The sequence below is a fragment of the Lagopus muta genome, chromosome 22 (genome assembly GCF_023343835.1).
Source record: "Lagopus muta isolate bLagMut1 chromosome 22, bLagMut1 primary, whole genome shotgun sequence".
NCBI classification, from domain to species: Eukaryota; Metazoa; Chordata; class Aves; order Galliformes; family Phasianidae; genus Lagopus; species Lagopus muta.
The window spans coordinates 4,455,143-4,478,793 of record NC_064454.1 but is presented as its reverse complement, the minus strand read 5'-3'; the positions used below and the strand labels follow the sequence as shown (position 1 = coordinate 4,478,793).

Genomic DNA, 23,651 nt, shown 5'->3' with positions numbered 1-23,651 from the left:
AATCACCACCAAGCAGTGCATCCACAAATGGGGCTCCAGTAGCTCATTGCTGGCATTGGCGGTAATGGGGTTGGGGTTGGTTGGTGTGCCATGCACTTTTAAAAGGTATCAGAGGTGATTTGTCTAGTATTTCCTAAAAGCAAGAGGCTTCATCCCATCTCTCCTCCTCCTCTCTACCATCACTCCCTTCTCCCACCCACAGCAGACATTTCCACGGCGATGACTGGGGTACAAACAGCAGAAAGGAGTTAATAAAACCAATGTGTAACTGAAAATTGAAAAGCTATAAATCTCCCTTTATTTTTTTTCTTTTCCTGGGATGTTGGTAGCATTTTGATTTAATAGTTGGACAAACACAAGGGTCTATTTTATTCAGAGTTTACAGGCCTCAGGGCTGTTATTCCTCCAAATTTAATAGCATTGAAATTGCAGGGTTTGCGATAATTTGCCTATCACTTTCTGCTCTCCCATTGATGTTTATTGTCAGCGGGATGGAATCTCAATCCGATTCACTTAGATAACATGTCTGTTAAACATTTAGATAATTGTGCCATCATTAACTTGTCACATTATTTTAGAGATTCAAAACAGTAACGTGGTAAGCAGAGGTACAAAGGGAAAAAAATCCAGCATGCAAGAGCAGAGTATGGGGTGAAGAGGAGCTGGGAGGGGACAGCACTGCCCTGGGATGCTCCCACCAGAGGGATGCTCCTGTCCCAGGGGACTGGGAGGAGGCAGAAATGGGGAGTTCAGCCCCCAGACCCACCAGCAGCTCCACTCCTCTCCCCAACCCAACGTGTGCAGCATCTCCCGGCGTGCTTGTGACTTTCTATTACTGTTTCACAGTACTCTGGAGGGTTTTAACAGAGCTGCTTGATTGGGCTTATGGGGAAAATAGCATCAGATAGCATTTTTCTCCATAGATAGAGATAACGTACGGTAGTATTAAGTATGTTTACATGTAATTATCCTTCCTGTACTCAGTTGTGTGAACCCAAGTAGAAGAATAGAGGATGCAGGAGGCGTGGATGTGGGTGCAGGTGGGTAAGTGACCCCAGTGAGCTCCGTGCTCTGGGCATTCTGCAGCACCACAGAGATCAGTAGGAGTGCATTGGGGAGCTCCTGTTGGACCATGCAGGGTCGGTACAGGAGGAGGGCTGCATTACCAGCCCCTTCCCCATGTCCTCTGTTCCCAGCCAGAGCTGTTCAGATTGGGGCTGTCCCATTTCTTTGTTTCATTACTGGTGTTGCGTTGGCTACTAGCAAACAAACAAAACAGTTACACTTAAAATCATGCTGCAGGCTTTGGTGGATGATGCCTGGCTGAGCGAAGCTTTGACATATCTACCCTGTAATAGCTCCAATTTCAGATGCAAGTACAGGCAAGGGAACAATCAGCATTTTGGTTTTTCATTAGGAAGTGAAAACGTTCCTGCGTGCTGGAGTCTGCAGAGCACTGGGCTGCTTCCTTCCTTCAGCATGGGGTGCTGGGGATGGAACATGGTGCTGCGATGGGGCTGTGGGGCGAGTGAGCTGCAAGCAAAGAGGACGTGGGCAGGAGCCATTGAGAACAGGGATAGGAACCTTTGGGAACGTGGTTAGGAGCTTTTGGGAACAGGGACAGGAACCTTTGGGAATGTGCGTAGGAGATTTTGGGAATAGGGATAGGAGTCTTTGGGAATAGGGACAGGAGCCATTGGAAACATGGTTGGGAGCCATTGGGAACAGGGACAGGAGCTTTTGGGAACAGGGACAGGAGCCTTTGGGAATGTAGATAGGGGCCTTTGAGAACATGGACTTTGGGAGCCTTTGGGAGCACGGATGGGAGCCTGCATGAGAGCCAGGCTGTTAGGGAGAGGAGAGGGAAGGCGTTACCATTTGTCATAATTGAGCTCTCTGACCACACGTAGGTCTTTACAGGTGGAAAACCATCCCCACTGCCCAGGAGGTGATATTCCCCAGCCTGCTGCTAGAGGCTGAGCATTGCCTCCCTGCACCCCAGCTGCGATCCCAATAACAAATGAGACGAGAGGGTGGAGGAGAGGCCGAGCGGCGAAGTTGGAGAGTGCACAAATTGTGGATTTTTCCACAGTGTAACAAAGTTTTGCTCCTCATGTGCCAGCAAAGAATGTTTCAGGCATCGCTGCCAAGTCTTGCGATATTTTGGCAGCTCTTGGAGTGCTTCACGGACCTGGAGTCCTATGAACACATCTGAAAGGATCGCAGAGAGAAAAACTGTAAATACGCAAGAAAACATCGGCTCCAAAGCTGTTGTTTTATTACATGGCTGTGATTTTTCTGTTGGAGGTTGGAGCGCTCGGGGATGGCAGTGCTGAGGAGACCTCGTGCATGGTGCTGGGCTACTGGTGCAGCCTTTGGTCCAGGTGTGAGCATCACACGACCCCACCTGAGGAACAGATGGGAGCAGAGATGTGGGTGCTTGGTTCTGGAGGTGAACTGCAAACCCTGAGCATGCCAAATACATCTGGTTTCCCTCAAAACGCTGCTTTCCTTGCCGAGGTTTTAGCAGGGACGTTTTCAGGGAACGTGCAGATGTGGCACTGAGGGATGTGATCTGGTGGGCATGGTGGGGCTGGGTTGACAGTTGGACTTGGTGATCTTAGTGGTCTTTTCCAACCTTGATGATTCCATGATTGTATGGCTGGAGGAGGAGGGGAAGATAAACGCATAGCTGTGTCTGGATGGATGGTTTTGCCCCCCATGCCACTGTTTTTTCCTATTGGTATCAGTTTCCACACTTCCTTCAAAATCCACATCAAAAACTCACAGTAACATTTTCTGATGAGCTTTGGATCAAGTGGACATCCAACCTCTGAAATGTTTGTTATGGAACTGAAAGCTGAGTTTTGGGCTGCATGTTTGGACAGCTTTTAGGTGATCTAACAGAAGGGAAGTTCTGCAGCACTTCAGTGCTGGTTGGAGATCCCAACCATGCTCAATCCTGAGTGTTCCTTGAGGGGAGGGATGTGTTAGCTCAAATGTTTGGGTGCAGCAAAATGGGATGGAAAAGATGACCCAAGAAAGGACAAAAAGACGATTTGAAATCGGATGATGGAAAAACACTCAAAACGCGAACTCCTGAGTTTTGTAAATAAAAAAGATCAGTTTTGTTTCCAAACGGTTTCCAAACTAAAAATGGCAGTTGCGAGAGCATAAAGAGGCAAAGCATCTGTCTTAATCAGATCACGATGGGCTGATATCTCATTAACCCCAAGCTGCTTTTGGCAAGCAACCATGTCCACAGAGCAGAGGCGCTGCCCTGGGGCTGGGAGCTGCCAGCAGCTGGAGCTCCTCTTGGTGCAGATACAGCAAATGCAGCATTTCAAAGTTGTGTCCCTTTTCAAAAGCTGCGGCCCAAGAGGGTCCCCCCTTTAAATTTCTGCACCTTCCCCTTGTGTGGGGATGAGTTGTGCATTGTCCCCTTTTTGCTTTCTGCTGAGCAGTGCGGGGCTGCGAGGGCCCTTCCCAAGTTTGTTTGTAAAAGGGACTGAAAACTGCAAACAGAGGGAAAGGTGAGCACCAGCATTCAGCTGAAAGCTTTTGCCTCTCCTGTGCTTCCCTGCTCCTGGCCCAGGAGCTCTGTATGTGGAAGCTGACATCTTCCAAGGAACGGAGTTTCTTTGCTAACGTTTATTTCTACAAAAACAATGACTGTGACAGTGAAACTTCCCATCTTAATTTAGGAGCATAATTCACGATGACAGTTTAACAAATGGGCAGCTCTTGCAGATAAAAACGAGCATGGAGCATTCACTCTTTCCATGGAGTCCAGAGGCAGCAGCACAGCCCCAGAAGCCCATGGCCATGAGCACAGAGCTGCCACTGAGGTGCCAAGGAGTGTCCCCGTCCCCCACAGCCTGGCAGAGGTGCTGGAGAACAACGTGTCCCCAACTTACCTCCCCAAGATCCTGCTGCAACCTGACCCACAGGGTTTGCAGCCCAAACACTTTGCTGTGTGTCTTGGCTCCCTCCTAGCAATGCCATGCCCAGCATTCCTGCCATGCAAACAAGTCCCATGTCTCTCAGAGCTGACCTGGCCATCATAGCATTTGATAAAAGCTGGAGATGTGCACTGTGTTGAATGCAGCAAAGCCAAAAGTTCTCCATGTGCTGGAGGCTGCCTCTGCCCCTGCTTCTTTGCAGAGCTCCAGAGCTGATGTTTGTAAGCACACAAAGAAACAGAGAAGTTTGTTTCTTGCTGTTGCCTTGGGGCAATGCTCAGCAGCAGCAGTGGGTCAGATGCTGCAGTTTGGAAGGGACTTTCCCCGCTGGATGTTGATAGGAGCTTGCTTTGGAGTTGTAGTATCTTGTGTTAGCTGAGTATGTCAGTGTGTAGAGCTGGTGAGGTGCAGTGTAGCCCCCTGACAGTGCTCATAAAGACCCATTTCCATGGCTCAATATAGAGAATTTTCAGCTGGATGGGCCGTTTTGAGGAGACAGAGAAATTATAACACTCTGATCTCTCCAAAAGCTCTGTTAGGTTTTAACTGGTGCCACGCACCGATGTGTATAACAGGAGCTAAATGAAACTGGGGGCAGACATTGGCATGCATTGTAGTCCATCCTCACACCCTGCAAGAGGCTCTGCCAATGGAGGGTTAAAGGAAAGAGGCCTTTGTGCTGAGCACCACACGCGCCCTGAAAGCCGCGTTGTGCGTTTTTAGCTTTGGAAAGGACATCAAAAGGCATTTGGAAAAAAGTAGTGGTTGGTTTGGGACGCAGCTCCTCTAATCCAAATATATCTCAGCAGCACCACGTGACAGTGCCAGGCTGCTGTTACCTGACTTGAACTTGGGATCCCTGTGCTGCTCCATCTCCGTGCAGCACACACAGCCTGTCCTTGTCATGCTTCGCCATGCCCATCTCACCTGGAGTCTTGTGGTACTGGATACATCCAGCCCCATTTTGGGCCGAGCATTTATCCCGTGCTTCAACATTTTGCATTCAGAACACCAGAATTCCCTAGTTGCGAGCTGTGGGTGCTGGGAGCTCTCACTGGAGGGGTGATGTAGGGGTGATGCATTACCCCGAGCTCCTGCAGCATCTCTGGGTACTGCAGGTTTGCACCGTGCATTGAGAACCCATCCTCAGCTCCCAGCCCAAACCCGCGGAGCCGCTTGGATCCGCAGCACAGAGCCTCTTTGTCTGACAGTAATGTTCTGTGACAGTGCTTGAAATCTGAGTCTGAGCACACATTCCTGAAACCGGGAATCGCGCTGCCTTTCAAACCCGCTTCTTTTCTTAACCTTTAAATTAAAGGAAAACAAAAATTCCCTGCCCTTCCGAGAGAATTTATAGTCGGGAGATCGGATCGGACAGGAAGTGCAACGAGATTGGTGTTGCTGTGATCAGACACATTTGCCTAAAATCAACAAATAGAAAGGTAGCAGACCCATGTGCTCACGTTTAAAATGAGCGCCCAATGGTCTACGTTTAATTTTCCTGTGCAAATACTGTTTAAACTGCAATGAGAAAAGCCCTCTTGCTAAGCTACAGAAAAATCTTTCTTGTCCTTTAATTCTAGATGAAGGGGATTAGTGTGAACATATTTAACCTCTGACCCTCAAACAAAAGCATTATCAAATTTAGTTGCCAAGTGGTTCCCCATTTAACTGAACCAGTTCAGTATCTCAGCAATTTTTTTTTTTCCTCTTTTCCTTCAAAGCTTTAAAATCTATTGTTGCCCTCGGAACATTCAGAGAGTTCGCACTGCTCTGTTCAGGCTGGAGATGGTTGTCAGAGCTCCGATAAGGAAAACCAACTCTGTGCAGTTGGTGTCAAACTCACGAAAGGTTCAAAAACGAAAAACACAAACGAAACCGCCCCAAACAAACAGCACTTGCGGTGGCCTCTCTAGGTGAGGCCGTTTGCACCTTCGTTTTCCTGCACCCGCCCTGCTGCTGGCGATGCCCCAGCCCTGGGCTAAGGTTTGCTCGCCGCAGCGCCGGTGCCTGTGCTGCACTCCCCCAAAGCAGGAAACAAAAGAACACTCTCTGCTCACTTAATCTCAGTTTCCCCCTGCGTGCAGCTGGGGCACCCACAGCCTGCAGTGTGCCGCTGTGCGCCTCGAGGTGCGTTGTGCATCACCTCCTTTTGGGGTGAACATTTTGCACCACCTCCAATCCACGCATGGTTGAGCATTTTGCGTCGCCTCCATATGGGGTGAATGAGCATTTTGTGTCTCCTCCGGTTAGGGTGGGCATTTTGCATCTCCAGATGGCACGAGCATTTTGTGTTGCCTCCATATTGGTTGAGCATTTTGCATCGCCTCCATATTGGTTGAGCATTTTGCATCCTCTCCATTTGGAGTGAGCATTTCGCTTCACCTTCGTAACTGGTGAGCGTTTTGCATCCCTTCAATTTGGAATGAGCATTTTGCATCACCTCCATCTTAGCTGAGCATTTTACATTGCCTCCCTTTGGAGTGAGCATTTTGCATCAATTCCATACAAGGTGACCATTTTGCGTCCCCCGTTGGTTGAGCATCAATATGGAGCATTGCCTCCATATTGGTTGACCATTTTGTGTCCTCTCCACTTAGAGTGAGCATTCTGCATCACCTTCATGTGGGGTGAGTATTTTGCCTTGCCTCTATTTGGCATGAGCATTTTGTGTCCTCTCCATTTGCAGTGAGCATTTTGCATCAGTTCCATATAAGGTGAGCATTTTGCATCCCCTCCTTTTGGAGTGAGCATTTTGCCTTGCCTCCATATGGGATGAACATTTTGTAGCACCTCCATACAGGATGAGCACTGTGCATCCCATCCATTTGGGATGAACATTTTTCATCCCCTCCATACAGGGAGAGGCCGCAGTGCTGGTGCTGCCGGATGTGCCGGCGAGGAGCACTGTGGGGCTGCATCAGATAGTGATGAAATGTGTAAAACTAGGTGGCCAGGGTCTCCCGGCCTGAGGAAAATATTCCGGCTCCGTGGAGGAATGCAGAGAGGGGCCTCCCTTAAAAAGCTGGTGTCCATTTACAGTGCATCTCTCATAAACTCGGCCACTGGGGTAAGGGCAGGGGGACCAGCCCTCCTGGTATGTGATTGATTATCTGGTATTTATGCCATTGAGGACTTTTCAGCAGTTTAGGGTCAAAGGGTCATCTCATGTGTCTTGCTGCAAATCCGCTTCCTTTTGTACAGTGAGGGCTGGGTGAGCAGACACACAAAAACAGCTTTTTCTTTTCCTTGGGAAAAAGGGGAGGGGGGCGGGCTGGTGTCAATGAATTTTTTTTTTCAGTCTTTTCTGAATAGTGTCCTTTTTAATTCTAAAGAACTTTTAATTAAAAGTAGCAGGAAAGTTCATCTTGACAAGGTTTAACTTACCTTACCAGTTACTTTTGTGTCCTGGGATCCTTGTCCTCCCCACTTAAAAAAATATAAAAACATATGAAGAAAGTGGAGATGTTTCTCTCCGTTATACTTTCACATCTTCATGAGTTGGCTGCGAGATCTTTTTCATCTCTTTTTTTTTTTATTTTAAATAATGGAGCTTCTAGAATAAAAAGCGGATGTTAGGAAATGTTGCTTTGTGTCTCTCAGCAGCCCTCTGTACAGCATCCTAAGGACAATTTTACTTGTTGGTTTGGCAACCAGGGCTGCCCCGTGTTTCCTCGCTGCCCCTCGGTGACAACCCACACAAATGCAACTTGTACCATGGAAACGTATGGGGGATGCTCTGTGCCACTGGGTGGGATGGGAGCGCTGTCACTGAGTTAAGACACATTTCCAGCAGGAATGAGGGGAAAAAGAGTGAAAATTGTGGAAATACAGCTTCCAGCTGGAAAATGCTTGAGGTGGAGATTCTCCAGCCAGAAAGACACCAGGGGCCAGCATTTAACTGGTGAGGATTTCGTCTCCTCCTTGAGGCTCTTTGTGTAAGGATGGAGACCTCTGAGTGGTTTTGAACAAATTAATTGAACCATCATTCAGCAAGCAATGGGAAAAATGTGTTTTCGGCAGCGAATCAAGTTATTTTTTCAGCTGGTTCCATTTGAAATTCCTTTTGGGAAAGAGAAATGCAGGCAGCCTTAGTGGTGGCGATGAGTAAGCAGTGAGATGACAGCTTCCCCAGCGATGTGGTGGCAGAAAACACCACGACAGTGCTCCTTCAGTGGGGAAATGCCTGCTCCAAGGGTGATGCTGAGCACAGGTGGGTGTGCCTCCATCAAGTGAAGCTTCTTTCCCTGGGAAATATGGGCCAGGAATTGGGCAGCCCAAGCGTGTGCCAGGGCAGAGTTTCCCTAGGCTTTGTCTACGGCTGTGCTTGCCATCTTTCATACCTGGTTTAAGGCTGAAATATCTTTGCTGTCTCTTGCCTGTGTCTAAATTCAGACCCGTTTGTCTCACTGAGCTTTTCCCATTCAGCTGCTGGGCCAGATGGGACTCTACAGCAGCATTTATTTCTCTAGTCAACATGCAAAGAGGTCTTTTGTAACTGCCTCAGTCCCGAATTTGCATTGTTTAGCAGCAGAAGGACGGAAACATCACCATCTCGTGCCCTTCCATCCGGTCTCTGTGGAGCAGCTTATATTCCTCTTATTACAGTTCCTTTGGTGACTGTAAGCTAACTGGTACCACAGTGCCTAAATGAGTGCATTCAGTGCTGAAAAGTGGAGGTTGGCTCCTTTGATGCGCTCAGTTTTTGGCCACCTGAATGGCACAGATACAGACTTGATAAGAAGGGCCTTGGCACCAAGGCTTTGCGAGGACAAGGAGGCAGTGCTGAGGGCTCAGCGTTGGTGAATGTCTTCAAATCACTGTTTGACCTCAGACACAGAATTACAATTGAACACACAGAGCGCCGCTGATCTCCCCAGTGCGCTCCCAGCCTCGCGCAGCAATAGGAGCTGGGAAATCTCGGCATAGAATCGCAGTAAAATGTAATTGTCCCGTAAAGAAGCCATTCTTATTTTCATTTCAAAACACAAGCTTTGTGCAATCCTGGATTTCCTGGGGAGGAAAACCTGTCCCGGCGGTGCCGGCGCTCCTGGTGGATGCGGTGCGCGGTCAGCAGGCTGCACCACTCTGTGGGCTTTGTGTCTTGACTTGGGGAGTGCATTGTGCCATAGTCCTCATCTGGAATGAGTGCCCCCTCCCAGATACACGCACTGCAACCAACGCTTTGGGTACGAACCCGCTCACTTCTGAGCAATTTTTCACCTCGAGTCCAGCTGCCGCCCTGATTGACATAAAGCCATTCTATAAATAAAGTCTTTCTCTCGTCTCATAAAGACTTTGTGGTTTAGTTTGCTTTCAAGGTCAAGATCAGACCTTTCTAAATAAACACATATCAAAGGATCATTAGCAAAGCAGCACTGTTAAATTGAGATATTAACTTCTGTCAACTGTGTGTTTCTTTTTTGTTCTGTAACTCATGACTGCAGTAGGTTTTTATTATTTTGGCCCTAGGCGGTAGCATCTGGCTTCTGTAGAGACTGTAAAAATTAAAAAGCAACACAAATCATTGCGAGAGAAAAGCAGTAAATTCAATGATAAGAATTTAAAATTAAAATGTTTCAGTGCTTTTATATTCCGCAAAACATGAAACGAATGAGTTCTGCGCCTGTTGCAATAAAGCTACCACCGCTAATAGTCACTTGATGTTTGCTTGGCTTTTTTTTTTTCCTCCCATGTAATAATTCTTGGTAGAGCGATGGCAGAAAAGTATAATAAAGAGGTAAACTGAGGAGGAGGATGAAGGCTGGCAGGGGAGAGAGAGGGGCTGGTGTAGGCCTTCCTGATGGGAAACGAAGGGCTGAGAAGTGGGGATTGTGCAGTCCCAAGGTGCCCCAGTGCTCAGCACAGACACAGGGTGATGCTGGACCCCATGGACATGGGGTGGGAGCCCTGGCACGCAGCGAGGCGCGGGGCCTTTTGTCTCCCCCAGCCCTGTGAACTTCGCCAGCCAAAAGAGAGGTGAGAAGCGGATCCGGTCATTTTGCCTCACTAAAGGAGAATGAGAGCAAGTGTGAAGATTAGGGACGGAGAGGTCGAGCGAGGAGGGTGTGACTAATGCGCCGGGTCATTCAGATATGGGACCACATTGTTCCCCTGTCCAGATGGCCCTCGGAATAAATCACCTCCGGCGGGCGCGAGCTTCCCGGGCAGCAGCGTTTGTTCGGCGCTCACCGGCTGCGAGAGCGGCACCGACAAAGACGTCACCGCGCGGCCGCTGCCCGCTTTGCTTTTTGTGCCACCCCTCTGCTTATGGGGAATCTTCTTCTTCCTCCTCTTTGGGCACTGTCTCCCTTCCAGGTTTCAGGCTCAGCCTGCGGTGCCCGTTTTGCCCAATCCCCGTGGCTCCCTTGTGACTCAGGGATGTTCTGTGGTGCCATGAAATTCACGTCGGTGCTTCACCTTTCTGTTTACAGTATCCTTTCGTATGCACGTGCTCTTAAATATCTGAGCTTCTCCAGGTCTGATAAACCAGTGCTGGTTAAAAGAAGAGAGGATGTGTGCACGTGCTCTTGTAAAGCAGCATCCCCATCCTCCATGCCAGGGCATCCCTCTCTGCCACCCAACCTGCAGGGGAAGCGGGCGGCACAGGAGGCAGCTGCCTGTGCTGCTTTGTAAGAATGAATTTTTGCAGTCAGTTAAACATGGGAAGAAAGCTGTAGTATCTCTGAGTAAATAATAATAATCAAACAAATACCCCCTTGAGAGAGTTTGCCTTCCATAAAGATGTTAATTAGCATGAAAGCTCAGTCGTGGAGTCCAGAGGCAGCAGTTGAAACTGGGATGATTTGGTGATTCCAGCACAAAATGAGTGTCTCATTTCTTTTTCTGCATGGGTTTTCCCTTCTCTGTCTGTGGGGCAGCTAGGTGGACATCTCTGGTTTCCATTTCCTGGATGGTAATGCCTTTGTTTCCTGCAGAAGGGCTGTGAGGAGGGCATGATGTGTTTGCCAAGGGCTGGTGCAGCATTGTACACAGTGCGTGTATCTGTGTGTGCAGTGCATTCTGTATGTAGGAAGTGGTTTCCAGGACAGAGCTGTCATCGTGGGGCTTTTCTGTATGAGCTTTCTTTGGTGCTGCCAACTACTAATGCCGTTTTTCCTTTCATAATCAGGAAAAGGGTTACCAAAACTAGGTTAATCTCCTTACGCCAGAAGCTCATGTCTGACACTGGTGGGGCAAAGCACAATTGCAGCACGCCGCTGCCTTGGCCAGCAATGTCTGCCTCACCTTCCCCCCTTCTCCTCCTCCTCTTCCTCATCCCAACAGGATGTGCACTGCAGTGTCCCCTCCTCCAGCACATCCCTGGAGATCCCACTGCCTAAGAGGTCTAAAGTATGTGCCCAAGTCCCTCTGCTCTGATAGCTTTCAGTCCTGTCCCTTGATGCTGTTCTGAGCAGTGGTTGATCATTGAATGTTAGAAAAAATTTCTTCTCAGAAAACAGCTGCCCAGGGAAGTGGGGGAGTCACCGTGCTGGAGGTGTTCAGGAAATGTGGAGATGTGGCATGTGGGGACATGTGTGCATGGTGGGGATGGGTTGGGGTTGGACTTGGTGATCTGGGAGATCTTTTCCAACCTTATTGTTTTCCAAACCTCTATGGTTTTATGATCACTTGTCCACCTCACTTCTGCTAGGACATCTGCTCTTGGCCAACATGAGTCAAAGCCCATTGGGGATGAATGTTACCCATGGCACCCTGATACCAAGGCTGATAAAAACTCCCCCTGCTTCCATGCAGTCAAACTCCAGCGTTCTCTGCATTGTCCAGCAGCCGGTGGCTGTGAAGGAGCCATTGACACAGTGACAAAAAAATTCCAAACATCTCTGAAATCTAATCTAGCAAGAGCCAACAATCCCTGGACTCTTGTTTGGCGTACCAAGAATTTTTGGAGCCTTCCACTTCACTCTTAGTGATTGCAACAACAATTTTGTTGCATGCCTCTATTTGCATGCACATAGTTTAAGACATTCAGTATGAAGAGTAAGTGAAGACTGTTTTGTTGGAGGCAGTGACCAGCTGGGATCTGTGTGCATGCGGGGTGTGTGTGTGCACGTGGACGTATATAAATGCATCTTTTAGTTGCATAGCTCACAGCCAATGTCATTGTGCTGATGTTGTTCAGTGTGGGATGTTTTGGGGCTGGCTGTGGGGATGCTCTGCAATCGTGGGAATGCTGGAGGTGTTAACCATGAAGGCAGCAGGCAACGCCTTGCCCTGCTGGTAGCCTACACTGTACATTTGCACCCACTGTTGTGCCAGAGCCTTTGATAAAAGATTTATAATGATATTAATTATTATGGTGATGGACAGGCAGAACAGCCAACCACCAGAAGCAACAAAAACGCAATGGGTGTTTCATAGGGCGTAGCAGGAATATTCCGCAGTCCTGGTGCCTTCTCCAGGTGCTCATAAGTGCCCAAGTTTCATTGGCACCAACGCCCTGGGGCACCTTCCTGCACCCGGGTCCCAGTGCTGGGGCTGCAAGAGCTGGAGGCGAGGGCCGGGACGGAGCAGCCACATCTCTTGCACACGCACACACACGCAGAGGGGAAAACTTGAAGTCAAACGTCTCAAAGTCAGATCCCTTTTTAGTATGAATTTGCTGTATCTCATTCTGAGCACTAATTCCAATTTAATTGCAAGTGGCCTGAAGCCTCTTCAATAGGAGTAACAAATGGTTTGATTTTGTAAACTTCATCAGACTGCATTTTAAATGCGACACACTAGCCCGGCTCGAATGCCAATGAAGCACTGAAGTAGCTCTCTGTTTACTAATTATCCGTTTTTACTTCAAGCCACGCTGGCTGGCTTGTCTGATTAAATCGGATTTGTGGGATAGAGAACAGCTAGCAGAGTTTTCTCTATAGTAAACGAGATTGAAACTATGGACCGCCTGGCTGCACACTGTAAATTATATTTCCTTTTAAAGGGGACGTGTCTCTTTTATTTCTTCGGCGAACCTCCTGCATGTTAAACTTTGTGGTACGGAAATGCACCGGGCGCCTTTTAAAAATAAGAGGAAAAGCAAACCTGTGTTCCTTGCCATATGCCTACGTGTCTCAGAGCGAATTTCGTTTTAATTCCTTCTAGTGTGGAGTCAGAGCATGGAAGAAGTGTTGTGTTCAGTGCTGTGGTGATTTTAGCATTCCTCACCTGAAGTTTGAAAAGGGGAGTCCCTGAGTGATGGGAAATGCATCTCCCTTGCCTTTAAAGACACGGGGAAAAGCACTTTTTTGGGGAGCCTGGAAAGCAAAGCGTAGAGATCCACACGCACAGCTGCGCTCTCAGGGCTTTTCCTCCCTTAAGCAAGCATCAATCCTGCAAAAATCACATCTCCCATCACCTGTTATTTAAACCTGCCTCGCACAGAGCGGGCGGCGCTCTCTTCCAAATAGTTAATGCTGCATCCAGGATCTCATCTACATGGCAGCCTGTCGCTCCTGCCTTGGAAACCCGCAGCACTGCTACACGCGGTATTAATTGTTTACTGCTGCAGGCTGGAGGCAAACAGCACATCGGCTCTGAGAGGAGAAAAAAGAGAAGATGGGAGAAGGTGGCTATTGAATGCGGCGTAATAGGGCTGTGCTTAAACCTCCACTGTTGCTAAGACTTTAATTCCACAAGCTTGACCTATTCTGCCCTCTCTCTTGGTATCTATCTTTGTGCCTAGAGCTTTTTATATTTTAATTTGCTTTTGAATGTCCTACAAAATTAATGGTATACTTTTTGCCATTGTGCAGTGTACAGTACAGGGAAGGCCCCGTGGTGTTCGCTGATAGCCGCGTTTCCCTGGAAATGAATGGTCACCGCACTTTCTGTTCCATATTCGCCCCTTTTAATTGTTGACAGTAAAAAGCGTTTAAATGCTGCTTAATTTGTAATCATCTTCCCGAAAAAAAGGAGAGAAACCATTAAAACGTCAGCGAAATGAATAAATCCGTCTTCCTCTTTTTGTGCCTACGTGGCGGCGGCGGCGGTGTTTATTTATCCGGGGTGATTTTTCTTTCAATGGCCACGCATTGAAACGTCCCCACGGCTCCAAAGCCAACGGGGTGCCGCCGCGGGGAGGTGGGGCTTTTCCAGCATCACCCCTTTTTCTCCTGCCAGCAGGTCCTGCCTTGCCAGCTGTGCTTTTGGAGGTGGGCATGGTTGAGTGGTGGGCTCCGCTTGCGCATCCCGCTTGGAGGTGCCTGGAGCAGCGGGACGGTGCCCACGTGCTGTGTGATGGTGCAGCGCGTGGTGGCTGCGGAGCTGCACTGCTGTATCACCAGGCTGCAAACCCCACGTCTCCCCATCCCAGCACAGTTGGGCACGCAATGGGATGCGGGCTGCAGCTTGTCCCCTGCCACTCATCCCCGTCCCTGTCACCTTGTCCTTGGCCACCCATCCTCATCCGTGTCACCTTATCCTTGGCCACCCATCCCCATCCAACCATCCCCAGCCCTGCAGCCACATCCCACTGGACAGCGGGGCTCCCCACACAAGGCAGCTCCTCTCCAGCGCGGCGGCCCAACATAGCCCAATTTTTCAAGCGGGGGCCAATTAGTTTCACAAATGAGGGCCCTATGGTGCCAGGGAGGATTTGTTCCGGGCCTGCGCACTGGCCCGGCCGCATTGTCCTGCCCCCACCCCCGCAGGAGCCCATTGTCCCTGGCCCCAGCAGGGCTGCTCCCGGCGGATTGATGGGGGCTGGCGTCCCGCCGGCCGGGGCCCCCGCGGCACAGCTGGCTGCGGCACAGGGGCTCGGCCCCGCCGACCTCTGACCCGTCCTGCTGTCACCGTGAGAGCGCGGCCGGGCTGCATACCGTGCAGGATTTGCTCTGCACCACCCGCTCGGATGGGCTTTGTGTCTCCAGGGCTCTTGGGAGAGTTTTGTCTGCAGCTGCGAGCAAGCGCGCGTCCCCCGGATAAATCCACGGGGAGGGAGGCAGCAGCATCGCCACTGGGGCCACCTCGCTGCTGTATGGTTTTATTTCTATTTTGCTCATTTATTTTCATATTCTCAGCCTCGCTCGCTCGCACGGTGCACAGCTCACCAAGGGGATGGCCAGCATCGAGCCAACTTGCTGCACAGAAGGGCGTGCGGAACCTGCCCATGGAGGAGCACGGCCAGTGCACGTGCACTGCTGCTCCTTGGGCTGTGCAGGATCTCTGCACTACTTTTGGTGCATTTTGCCACCAGCACGGAGCCTGGACCCATCCCCTATGCTCAGCAGGGTGATGCTGCAGCCAGGGATCCATCCACAGCACTGCGGGTGCCAGTGGCACACAGTGCCCAGAGCTCCTCCAGCATCCCTGTGTGCAGTGGCTTTGGTCCTCACCACCCCTCGGGTTAATTTTGGCACTGCAAAGAGCAGCCCTCCCTTTCCCTACTGTTTCTTAAAGGTGTTTGTTGGTTACCTTGAACATCTTGCTGCCGCTAATGAATTGCTAATACAATTTTCTAGATAATTTTATTTCCATAGTCCTCACATTTTAATGTCTCCAAAAAAGCTAGCATTTATTTGCTTAATCTCCCAGCGTAATACAATTTGCACTGACTCATAGGTTCTGAACAATCAGCTATGCATAAACTAAAACAAACTGTTTAATAACACAAAGGTCTTATATTTTTATTGACTGTGTGTAAGTATCTCTATTTTTGTGCTGGTGTTTCTTTTTTATGTACTCTTCTGTTGATGCAGCCAATTTTATAATTGTGCATGTGGCTCATAGGATTAAGCTTCTGGTGGTATTACCACTGAGGGTCACAAGCAGTGCTGAGGGTGTGCACGTGGTCCTCCTGTGTTCAGCCCACTGCTGCCCAGAGCAGCTTTGCATGGTGCTCAGGCATCCAACTGTCATTTCTTTGGGTCCTGTTTCCACCTGGCATCGGGGGCTGTGTCTCACACAGGTGCATGCAGCCCATCCCAACATGGGGAATTATCCAAGCAGGTGCTTCGCATTTGGGTTGGGGGCGTGGAGATGCAAGCCTACAAGGGATTTCCAGCTGCACCCAAGGCAATAAAATCCCTCTGCTCTCTTCTTGCACTTCTTTTCTATGCTGAAGGGTTGGAATTGCTGCAGTCCCGGTGCCAGCCCTGCTGCTGCCCCCTAGGAGTGAGGGCTGTGGGTCTGTGCCTTGTTCAGGAGTTCTTCTCATCCAGGGATGTTATGTGTGCAGCTGAGCACACCAGGTGAATGGGGCAGGTGCAGAAAGCGGGCTACTGTCTGTAACAAGAGAGCTGGAGGCTGTGAGCAGTCACTGGGGCTCGCAGTCCCCTTCCTCACAACCACCCCTGGGAGACCCCCAGACACTGCCTCACTTTTCTGTCTCCTCTCCTGCAGGTACAGACATGGCTGTCTTCTGCCTGCTCTGCGGCAAGCGCTTCCAGACGCAGACTGCCCTGCAGCAGCACATGGAGGTGCACGCCGGGGTGCGCAGCTACATCTGCAGCGAGTGCAACCGCACCTTCCCCAGCCACACTGCCCTCAAGAGGCACCTGCGTTCCCACACAGGTACAGCCAAGGCCACTGAGAGCAGTCCTGTGCCGTGGGGTGGGAGGTCCTGGTTCTGCCCGTGGAGCCCCCATCTGGGTTCTGAGCTTTGTGCAGGAGAGTTTGGGACTGGCAGCTTGGTGGCAGTCACCAGCTGATGCTGACCCATGGGTGGAGCTGGAGGAGCGTTCTTTGCTGGAGCTCCAGCTGCAAGGAAGGCTGGGACAAAGATGTTCCTTGCTAAAAGGCTCTTTATCATCTTTTTAATCTTAAAAATATGGAGGCAATTGTTATCCATAACCGAGGTTGCTTGAGTTTAAAAAGAACGAGAAAACAAAGGGGGTGGGGGGAAGTGCTGTGTGTAATAAGTTGATCCGGTATAATGTGACATGTGACCTTCTTAGGGGATGTGCGATCTTACCCCGCTTCATCGGCTTAAATGCAGTAGATGCACATAATCAGCTGGTGCTCGGCTCTAATGGGATTACAGTGACCTGGGCTACGTGTATATGGTATTTACATTGCACACCCACCGAGGTGCTTTTGGGTTAGAGGAGAGCTGGGGTATGAAACCACGGATTTGTTCGTGTTACTCGGTGTCCTCAAACCACCTGCCTGATGTTGGCCCTGTCCTCCTGTGCTTTGCTCCTGCCGCGAGTCTCCGTTATGTGATTGTGGCTTTGGGACTGCAGTGTAGGGAACAGCAGCTCTTAGAACATAAGACTGCCTTGTATTGTGTCAGGGGTGGTTCAGGTTGGATGTTAGGAAAAATTTCTTCTCCCATAGAGTGCTTGGGCACAGATGCCTGTTGAGGTGGTGGGCTCACAATCCCTGCAGGTGCGCAAGAAACATGGAGATGTAGCACTGAGGAATATGGTGGGATGGGGTTGGGGATCCAACCTTAATGACTCTCTGGTTGATCATATGTGGGACAGAGGTGTGAGTGCATCCCTTCCAAAGCAGAAAGTGAAAGTTCCCTAGCAGGTTTAGTACCTGAGACTGGTGCATTTGGGGAAAACCAAGCAACACTGTAGGACTTTCCACCTGCATTATTTTTTTTTTTGCTATGGAGAAATGGCCTTTCAAGCTCCTGGTGAGGGGTGGCCTCCCATGGTCCCCATGTGCTTCTGTCCCCAGGAAGGAGCTGCTTCTCCCCTCGCTCGTGGCAATGAGTTTGGATTCAGAGCCTTGCAGCACCCAACACGTGCAGCAATGTGGCGAGGCTGGGGAGCTGACCCTCACCCAGCTCAGTGATTAGCAGGATTGTGCCGCTTCACGCAGCAGAGAGCTGGCCTGTAATTTGCAGCCCAGCTATGAATCAGAGCAACTGAAATTGCTTTTTGCAGCGGTGGGGAGGCGGGGATGGTTTGCAGGTGGGTGGAGGGAATGCTCCTCTCCCATCTTTTCCCACACCAGTCGCGGGGCTGGCGCTCCAGCAGCAGTGTGATTGATGGGGGGAGGCAGATGCAGATTGTTTGCATCTCTTTTCCTTCCTCTTTTTAACCAGCTTCCTGCATACACGTGTGCTGGGTGTTTGGGGGCTGGGGCAGCGTCATGAGAAGGTCTGCATCGCCAGTGCCTGTTTGTCCTGCATCCATGCTCCCAACCAGGAAACCCAGAATCGCACAGCGCTTATGATCCCATTAATGCTGAGTGGAGCAGCTATTCATAGCAAGTAATCCAGTGACCTGGGCTGTGGGTCACTCTGCGTGGGTTCTGCCCCCAGCCCCTGATGGTTTATTAGCTCTTGGCTTTAAAAATAAACCAGGATCCTCGGAGCCTTATGAGTAGTTAGTTGTGCTTCGTGGTTATTCTCGGAGTGGGAGCGCAGTGCTGAGTCCGCAGAGAGCTCGTGATGTGGTGCCCAGCTCTGCCTGGCAGCATCCCAGAGCTGGGAGAGCACAGCAGGAATTGCAGGGTCTTTTATCACTGTGGAGAGCACAAAGGCTGCAGCCCTTGAATGTATCCCAGTTTTTTCAGCCCCCCTTTCTGCTGAGCAGGTCGGGGTAGTAGAAAGGAGGGGATGTTGGTGTTGTATTGGAGAGTGAGTTACATTGGGGCTTCTCTGCTGGTTATTTGTAATCCAAACCCTTGCACTGATCTCCTCAGTGCCAATGGATCCACTGCTCTGCCTCCATGGCACAGAGCACCAGGTAGCAGTGCAGAAGCGGGTCACAGGTGCTGGAGGGGATCTAATTAGTCCCCTTTGTCCTGAATTTAATGTTAGGCTCATTAAAGGTTCTGCAAAGTTAATCAGCGTGCCACAAATTGGATTTTAATTTTTTTCCCCCTGGTTCTGCAATCAGAGCAGTGTTGCTGTGGGGACGTGGGTCCCATTAGTGTCCCTGCATCAGCACTGTGTGTGTGTAAGGAGGGTGTGGGTCTGGCCCTTGAGATGCCATATTTAAACTCATTTACCACATGATCAGGTTGATAATTAAATTCATGCGGATCCTGTCAAACCAGCTCCTGAGTTTAACACTTCACTTAAAGTACCAGGGTGCTATAAAGAAGCAGCAGGAGGAAAAAAATCACTATTCTCATGGGTGGCTGAGGCTGAACAAGAAAATCCTTCACCTGGCTCCCATCTGCAGGTGTTCTCTTAACTATTGAGCAAATGGGAGTGCTGAAAATGGGCAGCTGGCTGTCACATGATAGAGTGGTTTGGGTTGGAGGGAATCATCCAGTTCCATGGGTCCATTTGGTTTTAGGTACGAGGAGTTCAGTGGAAAATAGAGACAAAGCTGCAGCCTGCACAGTGCAACGTGGTTAAAGATGTGTTGGTTTGGGGGCTGTGTAATGGGAGGTGTTTGCACCCTGTGGGATCGTTGCTGGTTTGCAGCCGTTGGGAAACAATGCCGTGCACAGAGCAGCAGACCTCTCTGCAGGGCTGGGGAGAGAGCAGGCAGAGAGTAAAATATCATTGCAAAGAGGAAGTGAAAGCACAGGCATGTGAGTATATAACTAGAAGGACAATTTATGCCCAGGCACGAGTGCAGTTTGACATGGGGATAATGAAAAAACGTAGGTCATTGTGGATGACTTAAGCCTTCACAGCTGAAGAAAATGTATGAAATGCGAGGAACATTACACGCTTGGCAGCTCTGCACATCTGCAGTAGGACAAGTGAAATACAGTTGGCCATTCTTTACCATAAACTGTGGTTGTAGGATATGCAGCACAGAGAAATTGTAATTACAGTGACAAGACAAATCAGTAATATTTAAATATTCATGAACAAAGTCTTGGACGATCAATCTATCTTTATTGTCCTTGCCTTCACTGCCGTAATAAATAAGTAGCTGGAGCCCTCACCTTTCATTCAAATAATTCTGAGTTTGGTGCTGAGCCCAAGTTCATTTATCAGGGTGCTGAGCAGCGCTGCGGTGCGGGACCGATGCAGGCAGAGGGCTCTGAGTGCGCAGCCCTGAGCTGTGCCCCCACACCGCTCCCCACATGCCCACCATGGGGCTGACCCACACGTGCTTGCAGGTGACCACCCCTACGAATGCGAGTTCTGCGGCAGCTGCTTCCGGGACGAGAGCACGCTGAAGGGCCACAAGCGCATCCACACTGGGGAGAAACCCTACGAGTGCAACGGCTGCGGCAAGAAGTTCAGCCTGAAGCACCAGCTGGAGACCCACTACCGCGTGCACACGGGTAGGTGCTGGGCAGCGAGGCGGCCGCAGCGCCAGGGCTGGCTGCTGGGGAGAAGGAATCATTGAATGCATCAGCATGGAGCTATTGTAAATAGCGGATCAATAGTTAGATCACTTTTGCTGTTCATTACTTCATTATTCGCTGTGTCTGTGCACAGAGCGAGTATCGATATTGGGCGCGCTGGGCAGTTAATTACTGTGCTCGAGTGAGGCCCCGCAACCTCGTGTAGTGCTGAAAGCCCGTGCCATGCTGACCCCGTCCCACTGACCCCATCCCACTGCCCTGTTTCCCACAGGTGAGAAGCCCTTTGAGTGCAAGCTGTGCCACCAGCGCTCCCGGGATTATTCGGCCATGATCAAACACCTTCGGACCCACAATGGTGCTTCCCCATACCAGTGCACCATCTGCCTGGAGTACTGCCCCAGCCTCTCCACCATGCAGAAGCACATGAAGGGCCACAAGCCGGAGGAGATCCCCACCGACTGGAGGATAGAGAAGACCTATCTCTACCTCTGCTACGTCTGAGGGACATGGAGGGGACGCGGGGCTGAGTCATGGAGGACTGGGCAAAAAAAAAAAAAAAAAAAATGCATCGTCCATGGCCTTTTGTTTCCATTTTTTGTTTGTTGCTGGAAGGATCCCTCACTGGGGTTGAGGATGGGGAGATGCAGGCATGTGGTGCTCACTGTGCTTGCAGCATGGGGTCCCATGCTGGGAACACTGGGGGGCTGCCCTTCCCACCCACGGCCCCTTCCCCTCCCCAGCCCCTTGGCACTCTATGGGGTGTGTGTCCACTTACCCCACTCCCTTTGCCACCGCCAACCAGCAGCCATCCCACCCCGCACAGGTGGCACCGGATCGATTGCGTACGAACAGCATAGTTCATGCCTCACCCCGACATCGTGAGCAGCGATTTGGGAATGCTTTAATTTCATTTTCTCCCTCTATCCCCATCGATGACCCCTTTGGAGGAGCTGTCGCAGACCCCTCTGGGCGAGGCAGTTACCCTTGGGCCCGGCCCAATGTTCAGCGGGAGTTCAGCACCCCGCAGATGGGACAGCGCCCGGGGCTGCGCTCACCCGTCGAGCCCCCCGGGGGTGCGGTGGGGTGCAGCGGGGTGCTGCCGGTGCTCCCACAGCTTTGGCAAAAATCTGGAGCAAAATTTGCAGGGGCTGCGTGAGGCCGCAATCCTCCTCCTGACCAAAGACCTTTCTATGCATTTCTTTTTCCTTTTCTTCTAATTCGGGAGGTGAAGACAAAGCCTTCAGCGGGAGGATGAAGCTGGGGGCTGCGTGCTGCTCCCTGTCCCCATAGGAGCTGCAGCTCCTGTCCCACAGTGCCCTGGGTGAGCTGTGGCGATGCTGGGCCAGGAGATTCTCTCTTTTCTTTGTGTTTTCAGGTGCTTGGAACGTGCCAATGCTTTTTTTTTTTTTTTTTGCCCAGCCCTCAACTCCCAAAGTCTGCGGTGGAGCGGACGGTAACAAATGGCTTTGCTCTGTTTTGGTTTGGGTGTTGTATTTTTGGTTTTTTGTTTGTTTGTTTGTTTGCTTTCGGTTTGTTTTTAAAAGTTTTTGACTCTTTCTGTGTTTAGCACATTTTACTTGAAATTACCTCGTTTTTTTGTGACCTCATGAGCTTTTATTGATTTGGGGGAGGGGGGGGTTTGGGGAGGGGGGTGTTGAAGTGATGGGGCCGGGTGAGGGCCGCGCTGGGGCAGGTGACGCAGAGATGCCAGGGAGGGGGATGGCGTGCTGGGCCCCATTGGCCACCTCTCGTGCATTATCCTTTACCAAAATGGTATTTTTTGGAGCGGCCTGACGGAGCCTGGCTCGCCGGTTCGGAAAGCTACCTCTTGTGTTCATTTTTGTTGTGTTCTGATTTTTTTTTTTAATTTTTTTTTGCAGTGACAGAAGCACAGTTTGCAATATTTGTGTTTGCTTTGTGATGCCATTTGGGTTTTCATCTCATGCTTTACTTGCAATGGTGTATTATTTTGTAATTTAGCTGCGTTTGTATTAAAGTGGGGAGGGGGAGGGGGAGGGCGGGAAGAGTTAGGGAGAGGTTTTGTAGATGGGAGTAAAGGGAAGAGAGCAGGGTGTCTGTACTGCTGTCCCCTGTCCCCTTGCTCCCTCACTGTCGGAAACGTGAAGGCCTTAATCTGGGGAATTCGCTGCCGTGTGACAGCGTGGTGGGGCAGGGCGCAGCCCGGCGACTGTCGGTGCTGCAGGGAGGGGAGTGTGAAACTTGAATAGGAGAGCGGAGCAGTTGAGCGCCATCTGTGATGTGAAAGCCCGGGGTGCAGGGCTGGCATCGATGCCGCGAGCTTTGGGGCTCTGTGCAGCTCCGTCTGAGCACCAAGCGAGGCGGGTTTGCGATTGTTCATCTGCAGAGCATCGCCCTTTGGCCACGCACAGGGCTTGCTGGGGGGTGCTCATGGGGGCAGAGGGCTGCGATGGGGACCCTGAGCCCTGGTGGTGCTGCTGGGGGGGTCTGTCCATGCAGAGCAATGCCCCGTGTGCACCTGCGAGCAGCGGCACTTTGGCTGCTCTGCACCGAGGAGGTGAAGCGGGGCAGATGCTGATGTAGTACAATCCAGGATGTAACTTTGGAGAATGGCTTGTTTAATCTTTGTGCCTAAAGAGAAACACACACATACACACAACCACCACCAACAAAACAACACACCGGTTCTTTCGTATAAACGGTTGCTGCAATTTCTCACAAGTATATGGTACCTTTTTGCAGTGAATTGGTACTGCTGGTCGTGGGTGTCATGGTACTGCTGAGCGCTCAGCTGAGCTCACGTGGCTTTTGTTGCTTTAACGTTCCCTTCCCTCTCACTGTCCCTTTCCTCCCCTAACGCAGACGCTGGCATCGTTTGGCTTCAGAGCTCAGCACGGTGCAGAATGGGAATCAGGATTCCCATTGGCTCCCAAACAGCACGAGCAGAGTCACTGCAAGGCTGTGTCTGATGATGGGTTGCCCAGCTGGAGGGTGATGTGGCAGCCAGCTTCCCTGTGCAGTGCTCGTGGGCTGAGCCGTGCTGAGCCACGCGCAGTGCAGTGCCGTGTCCGTGTGCCCCACGTCGGGCAGTGCAGCACAGCACAGCGCCTCCCCCACACCCAGTCCCAGTGTTTGAGTGCACATCCTAGTATTTGTTTCACGTAGTGTGACGTATGCATGAACTTCTGAGGCTGCGAAGCCATGGTAAAGCTCCATGACACCTATCCATATATATATAAGTATATATATGTATATTATAGCACTGAGGACCAACTGCCCTGCTGGACCAAGCAAACTAAGGCTTTCTTTCATCGCTTGTCTTTTATGTCGTGACAGCCCAAGTGCCAGTCTGATTGCTCTGTATTAAAACTAGTGTTTGGAATTAATTGATGTTATAGTTCCGTCTACCTCAGCACCTCCTGGTAGCCTCATTTTAGAAGGTGCCCAATTTTTTGTTTTTGTTTCTTCAGAGTATGGGTTACTATTTTATTTTTTTTTTTTTTGTACAATTCTGTTTCCTCGCTGTTT

General features: G+C 50.4%; 1 protein-coding gene across 2 annotated transcripts in view; it reads left to right on the top strand.

Annotated features, from left to right (window-relative positions):
• ZBTB16 (zinc finger and BTB domain containing 16) overlaps nucleotides 1-21,766 on the top strand; it is a 72,120-nt gene extending 50,354 nt beyond the window's left edge. For both annotated transcript variants that reach the window (XM_048968430.1, XM_048968429.1), the window contains exons 5-7: nucleotides 16,311-16,481; nucleotides 19,953-20,120; nucleotides 20,416-21,766. In XM_048968430.1, coding sequence (XP_048824387.1) covers nucleotides 16,311-16,481; nucleotides 19,953-20,120; nucleotides 20,416-20,645 — 569 coding nt within the window. In that variant the 3' untranslated portion in view covers nucleotides 20,646-21,766. The remainder of the gene's footprint in view (nucleotides 1-16,310; nucleotides 16,482-19,952; nucleotides 20,121-20,415) is intronic.
• The last annotated feature ends 1,885 nt before the right edge of the window (nucleotides 21,767-23,651 follow it).